At 51.8% G+C, this 7,217-nt stretch overlaps 1 protein-coding gene across 1 annotated transcript in view; it reads left to right on the forward strand.

Annotated features, from left to right (window-relative positions):
• The first annotated feature begins 3,233 nt into the window (after positions 1-3,233).
• Positions 3,234-7,217, forward strand: part of cwc15 (CWC15 spliceosome associated protein homolog) — an 8,642-nt gene continuing 4,658 nt past the window's right edge. The window contains exons 1-4 of the mRNA XM_037533416.1: positions 3,234-3,328; positions 4,124-4,264; positions 4,373-4,479; positions 4,775-4,878. Coding sequence (XP_037389313.1) covers positions 4,134-4,264; positions 4,373-4,479; positions 4,775-4,878 — 342 coding nt within the window. The 5' untranslated portion in view covers positions 3,234-3,328; positions 4,124-4,133. The remainder of the gene's footprint in view (positions 3,329-4,123; positions 4,265-4,372; positions 4,480-4,774; positions 4,879-7,217) is intronic.

Consider the following 7,217-nt stretch of genomic DNA (forward strand, 5'->3'; position numbering starts at 1 on the left):
TCTGTTTCTCAGCCTGTCTGTCTTTCTCTCTGTTTATCTATCCATCTGTCTACCTGTCTGTCTATGTGGCTGTCTGTCTGTCTCTCTGCCTGCCTTTCTATGATGATGAGGATGAAATAAAAATGGACATTTCATGCAGTGAATAATTTGCCTCATGATTTGGTCAAAAAATTCAGATGGACAAAGCAAAACATCCCCTGGACAAAAACAGGTTAATCACGAAATTCAGATGTTTGATTCAGTCTCAGTGTCACAGGTGTGTAAATCCAGCCCTGCCGCCCTGCCTTTACACGCGCTAGTGAAGGACGGGATCCCGCCCTGCCTTTACACGCGCTAGTGAAGGACGGGATCCCGCCCTGCCTTTACACGCGCTAGTGAAGGACGGGATCCCGCCCTGCCTTTAGAACTCAGACTCAAATAACCCGTCTCTGAGTGAAGTAAACCATCTCAGAATGAAATAAACCCGTCTCTGAGTGAAATAAACCGTCTCAGACTGAAATAAACCGTCTGAGTGAAATAAACCGTCTCTGACTGAAATAAACCCGTCTCTGAGTGAAATAAACCGTCTGAGTGAAATAAACCGTCTCTGACTGAAATAAACCGTCTCTGAAATAAACCCGTCTCTGAGTGAAATAAACCGTCTCTGAAATAAACCCGTCTCTGAGTGAAATAAACCGTCTCAGACTGAAATAACCCGCCTCAGACTAAAATAAACCGTCTCTGAGTGAAATAAACCGTCTCTGAGTGAAATAAACCGTCTCAGACTGAAATAAACCATCTCTGACTGAAATAAACCGTCTCAGACTGAAATAAACCGTCTCTGACTGAAATAACCCGTCTCTGACTGAAATAACCCGTCTCTGACTGAAATAAACCGTCTCTGAGTGAAATAAACCGTCTCAGACTGAAATAACCCGTCTCAGACTGAAATAAACCGTCTCTGAGTGAAATAAACCGTCTGAGTTAAATAACCCGTCTCAGACTGAAATAACCCGTCTCTGACAGAAATAACCCATCTCATACTGAAATAAACCGTCTCTGACTGAAATAGCCCGTCTCAGACTGAAATAAACCGTCTCTGAGTGAAATAAACCGTCTCAGACTGAAATAGCCCGTCTCAGACTGAAATAAACCGTCTCTGAGTGAAATAAACCGTCTCAGACTGAAATAACCCGTGTCAGACTGAAATAAACCGTCTCTGAGTTAAATAACCCGTCTCTGACTGAAATAACCCGTCTCTGACTGAAATAACCCGTCTCAGACTGAAATAAACCGTCTCTGAGTGAAATAAACCGTCTCAGACTGAAATAACCCGTCTCAGACTGAAATAAACCGTCTCTGAGTGAAATAAACCGTCTCAGACTGAAATAACCCGTGTCAGACTGAAATAAACCGTCTCTGAGTGAAATAACCCTTCTCAGACTGAAATAACCCGTCTCTGACTGAAATAACCCGTCTCAGACTGAAATAACCCGTCTCTGACTGAAATAAACCGTCTCTGAGTGAAAAACCGTCTCTGACTGAAATAACGCGTCTCAGACTGAAATAACCCGTCTCTGACTGAAATAACCCGTCTCAGACTGAAATAAACCGTCTCAGACTGAAATAACCCGTCTCAGACTGAAATAAACCGTCTCTGAGTGAAATAAACCGTCTCAGAGTGAAATAAAACGTCTCAGACTGAAATAAACCGTCTATGACTGAAATAACCCGTCTCTGACTGAAATAAACCGTCTCAGACTGAAATAACCCGTCTCAGACTGAAATAAACCGTCTCTGAGTGAAATAAACCATCTCTGAGTAAAATAAACCGTCTCTGAGTGAAATAAACCGTCTCAGACTGAAATAACCCGTCTCAGACTGAAATAACCCGTCTCAGACTGAAATAAACCGTCTCTGAGTGAAATAAACCATCTCTGAGTAAAATAAACCGTCTCAGAGTGAAATAAACTGCCTCTGACTGAAATAAACCGTCTCTGAGTGAAATAAACTGTCTGAGTGAAATAAACCGTCTCAGACTGAAATAAACCGTCTGAGTGAAATAAACCGTCTCTGACTGAAATAAACCCGTCTCTGAGTGAAATAAACCGTCTCTGACTGAAATAACCCGTCTCAGACTGAAATAAACCGTCTCTGAGTGAAATAAACCGTCTCAGACTGAAATAACCCGTCTCTGACTGAAATAACCCGTCTCAGACTGAAATAAACCGTCTCAGACTGAAATAACCCGTCTCAGACTGAAATAAATCGTCTCTGAGTGAAATAACCCATCTCAGAGTGAAATAAACCGCCTCTGAGTGAAATAAACCGTCTCAGACTGAAATAAACCGTCTCTGAGTGAAATAAACTGTCTGAGTGAAATAAACCGTCTCAGACTGAAATAAACCGTCTGAGTGAAATAAACCGTCTCTGACTGAAATAAACCCGTCTCTGAGTGAAATAAACCGTCTCTGACTGAAATAAACCGTCTCTGACTGAAATAAACCCGTCTCTGAGTGAAATAAACCGTCTCAGACTGAAATAAACCGTCTCAGACTGAAATAGACCGTCTCTGAGTGAAATAAACCATCTCTGAGTGAAATAAACCGTTTCTGACTGAAATAAACCCATCTCTGACTGAAATAAACCATCTCTGAGTGAAATAAACCGTCTCTGACTGAAATAAACCGTCTCTGACTGAAATAAACCGTCTCAGACTGAAATAAACCGTCTGAGTGAAATAACCCGTCTCAGACTGAAATAACCCGTCTCTGAGTGAAATAAACCGTCTCAGACTGAAATAACCCGTCTCAGACTGAAATAAACCGTCTCTGAGTGAAATAAACCGTCTCAGACTGAAATAAACCGTCTGAGTGAAATAACCCGTCTCTGAGTGAAATAAACCGTCTCAGACTGACATAACCCGTCTCTGACTGAAATAACCCGTCTCTGACTGAAATAAACCGTCTCAGACTGAAATAACGCGTCTCAGACTGAAATAAACCGTCTCAGACTGAAATAACCCGTCTCAGACTGAAATAAACTGTCTCAGACTGAAATAACCCGTCTCAGACTGAAATAAGCCGTCTCTGACTGAAATAAACCGTCTCTGAGTGAAATAAACCGTCTCAGACTGAAATAAACCGTCTCTGAGTGAAATAAACCGTCTCAGACTGAAATAAAGCCGAAAATATCTGAAACATTTGATCATTTTTTCGCGCTAAAGCGAACGCGGGGTCTTTAAATGTTAACTAGCATGTTAGCTGTGTTTTTCCACAACGCGTTTTCCGCTGTTCTCAGCGGGCTTCCGTTCCATCCGGGATCTGTCCGTGTGTGCGAGCGGAGGAAGGTGAGTTGAGGCTTTATGCGCGTTTATAAACAGACACAGCGGCTTTAAGGCTTTTCTGGCGGGGCGGTTCGCTGCCGGCGGTTCACTGCCGCCGGGCCGCTGGACTGGGTTTAACCCGCCGCACCGCCAGAAGCGCCAGAACCTCGGAGTAACGCGGGGCCGCTGTGTGGCTAACGCGGCTAAGCTAAGGTACGCTAAGCTAAGGTACGCTAACGTCGCTTCAGTCCGTGCTTACAGATCTCAGGAAATCACGAATCCGAGACCACGAGATCAGTGAGTCTGTTAGAGACCCCGAGCAGCCCCCGTCGCGGATTCGGCCGCGTTTTAAGATGGAGCGGAGAGTTCGCGCTGTGCTAGCATGAATGCTGTGAGTTATAGCTGCGGTAGGTCAGTGATGGAGATCCGAGCCTCCCGAACCTCCTGCGTCTCCTGAGCCTCCCGAACCTCCTGCCTCCTGAGCTGCTGGCCTTCATCCTGAAGTCTCCACGGCCTTCAGGAGGGAATTCTGGAGTAGCTGCTGTCCAGAATTCAGTCAGTCATGGACACCAAACAGATCAGACTTCAGAGTTTATATGTTTCTGTTATACGGCTCCTGCACCAGACACTGGACTGAAGGTCCAGATCTGAAGATCTTCTCCCAGATAGTCCGCATTTCTCCTCCATCCTGTTTGTTAGTTGGATGAGAAGCTCTAGGCTGGATCAGATGCGGTGATGTTTAGTCTGACCGTATGAGCCGTACCACGCTGCCCGTCTCTGTGCCGTGGATCTTCTGACAGGTGTGTTCATGTCCTGCAGGTGATCCAGGATGACCACAGCAGCTCGGCCCACGTTTGAGCCTGCCAGGGGGGGTCGGGGCAAAGGGGAGGGCGATCTGAGCGCGCTCTCCAAGCAGTACTCCAGCAGAGACCTGCCTGGACACACCAAGATCAAGTACCGGTGAGTAAGAGCTCGAACCCAACCTCACCCTGCGGACGCTTGAGTAGGAGGTCATTATTGAACACTGCTCAGCAGAGTGTGTGTGCGTGTGTGTGTGTGTGTGTTTAGGCAGCCCACCCAGGACGCCCCCGAGGAGGTCCGTAACCGTGATTTCAGGCGTGAGCTGGAGGAGAGAGAGAGAGTGGCGGTGAAGAGCAGAGAGAGAGGAGCCAGAGGTGAGTCTGTAACACACTGACCTGAAGGTGGCGCTGCCGCTGCCTCCACTTCAGTGGGTTAGAACTGATTAGAATCGACGAGCAGAGAGAAAATAAAATCAATTTACGTTCACCTGCATCCTTCTCCTGGAAAGACGCGAGACAACAGTGTTTGTTATACATGTGTGTGTATATGTGCTATAGTGTGTGTGTGTTATAATGTATGTGTGCTCTAGTGTGCTGTGTGTATGTTATAGTGTATGTGTGTTAGCGTGTGTGTTGTAATGCGCGTGTGTTTCTTTGTTCTCCTCTGTAGAACACACCACCTCCTCCTCTTCCTCCTCATCTTCGTCCTCCAAGCGGCCGCGGCTGGATCAGATTCCTGCGGCTAACCTGGATGCAGACGACCCCCTAACTGATGTACGTTCTGTGGGTGGGTGTGCGCATATACCCCCTCTCTGATAAATATGTTCAGAGACAGCGGGAGAGAGACACAGCGGGAGAGGGAGCGCGAGCTGGAGAGGGGGAGCGAGAGGGTGAGCGAGCGCGAGAGGGTGAGCGAGCGCGAGAGGGTGAGCGAGCGCGCGCGACAGTGGGAGGGTGAGAGAGCGAGCGACAGTGGGAGGGTGAGAGAGAGCGAGCGACAGTGGGAGGGTGAGAGAGAGCGAGCGACAGTGGGAGGGTGAGAGAGAGCGAGCGACAGTGGGAGGGTGAGAGAGAGCGAGCGACAGTGGGAGGGTGAGAGAGAGCGAGCGACAGTGGGAGGGTGAGAGAGAGCGACAGTGGGAGGGTGAGAGAGAGAGAGCGAGCGACAGTGGGAGGGTGAGAGAGAGCGAGCGACAGTGGGAGGGTGAGAGAGAGAGAGCGAGCGACAGTGGGAGGGTGAGAGAGAGAGAGCGAGCGACAGTGGGAGGGTGAGAGAGAGAGAGCGAGCGACAGTGGGAGGGTGAGAGAGAGCGAGCGACAGTGGGAGGGTGAGAGAGAGCGAGCGACAGTGGGAGGGTGAGAGAGAGCGAGCGACAGTGGGAGGGTGAGAGAGAGCGAGCGACAGTGGGAGGGTGAGAGAGAGCGAGCGACAGTGGGAGGGTGAGAGAGAGAGAGCGAGCGACAGTGGGAGGGTGAGAGAGAGCGAGCGACAGTGGGAGGGTGAGAGAGAGAGAGCGAGCGACAGTGGGAGGGTGAGAGAGAGCGAGCGACAGTGGGAGGGTGAGAGAGAGCGAGCGACAGTGGGAGGGTGAGAGAGAGAGAGCGAGCGACAGTGGGAGGGTGAGAGAGAGAGAGCGAGCGACAGTGGGAGGGTGAGAGAGAGAGAGCGAGCGACAGTGGGAGGGTGAGAGAGAGAGAGCGAGCGACAGTGGGAGGGTGAGAGAGAGAGAGCGAGCGACAGTGGGAGGGTGAGAGAGAGCGAGCGACAGTGGGAGGGTGAGAGAGAGAGAGCGAGCGACAGTGGGAGGGTGAGAGAGAGAGAGCGAGCGACAGTGGGAGGGTGAGAGAGAGAGAGCGAGCGACAGTGGGAGGGTGAGAGAGAGCGAGCGACAGTGGGAGGGTGAGAGAGAGCGAGCGACAGTGGGAGGGTGAGAGAGAGCGAGCGACAGTGGGAGGGTGAGAGAGCGAGCGACAGTGGGAGGGTGAGAGAGCGAGCGACAGTGGGAGGGTGAGAGAGCGAGCGACAGTGGGAGGGTGAGAGAGCGAGCGACAGTGGGAGGGTGAGAGAGAGAGAGCGAGCGACAGTGGGAGGGTGAGAGAGAGAGCGAGCGACAGTGGGAGGGTGAGAGAGAGAGAGCGAGCGACAGTGGGAGGGTGAGAGAGAGAGAGCGAGCGACAGTGGGAGGGTGAGAGAGAGAGAGCGAGCGACAGTGGGAGGGTGAGAGAGAGAGAGCGAGCGACAGTGGGAGGGTGAGAGAGAGAGAGCGAGCGACAGTGGGAGGGTGAGAGAGAGAGAGCGAGCGACAGTGGAGAGGGTGAGAGAGAGAGAGCGAGCGACAGTGGGAGGGTGAGAGAGAGAGAGCGAGCGACAGTGGGAGGGTGAGAGAGAGAGAGCGAGCGACAGTGGGAGGGTGAGAGAGAGCGAGCGACAGTGGGAGGGTGAGAGAGAGCGAGCGACAGTGGGAGGGTGAGAGAGAGAGCGAGCGACAGTGGGAGGGTGAGAGAGAGAGCGAGCGACAGTGGGAGGGTGAGAGAGAGAGAGCGAGCGACAGTGGGAGGGTGAGAGAGAGCGAGCGACAGTGGGAGGGTGAGAGAGAGCGAGCGACAGTGGGAGGGTGAGAGAGAGCGAGCGACAGTGGGAGGGTGAGAGAGAGCGAGCGACAGTGGGAGGGTGAGAGAGAGAGCGAGCGACAGTGGGAGGGTGAGAGAGAGAGAGCGAGCGACAGTGGGAGGGTGAGAGAGAGCGATCGAGAGAGGGAGAGCGATAGAGAGAGCGAGCGACAGTGGGAGGGTGAGAGAGACCGAGCGACAGTGGGAGGGTGAGAGAGCGAGCGAGCGAGCGAGAGTGGGAGGGTGAGAGAGCGAGCGAGCGAGCGAGAGTGGGAGGGTGAGAGAGAGCGAGCGAGCGAGAGTGGGAGGGTGAGAGAGAGCGAGCGAGCGAGAGTGGGAGGGTGAGAGAGAGCGAGCGAGCGAGAGTGGGAGGGTGAGAGAGAGCGAGCGAGCGAGAGTGGGAGGGTGAGAGAGAGAGAGCGAGCGAGAGTGGGAGGGTGAGAGAGAGAGCGAGCGAGAGTGGGAGAGCGAGGGAGAGAGAGCGATCGAGAGTGGGAGAGGTC

The sequence above is a fragment of the Pygocentrus nattereri genome, chromosome 23 (assembly GCF_015220715.1).
Source record: "Pygocentrus nattereri isolate fPygNat1 chromosome 23, fPygNat1.pri, whole genome shotgun sequence".
NCBI lineage: Eukaryota > Metazoa > Chordata > Actinopteri > Characiformes > Serrasalmidae > Pygocentrus > Pygocentrus nattereri.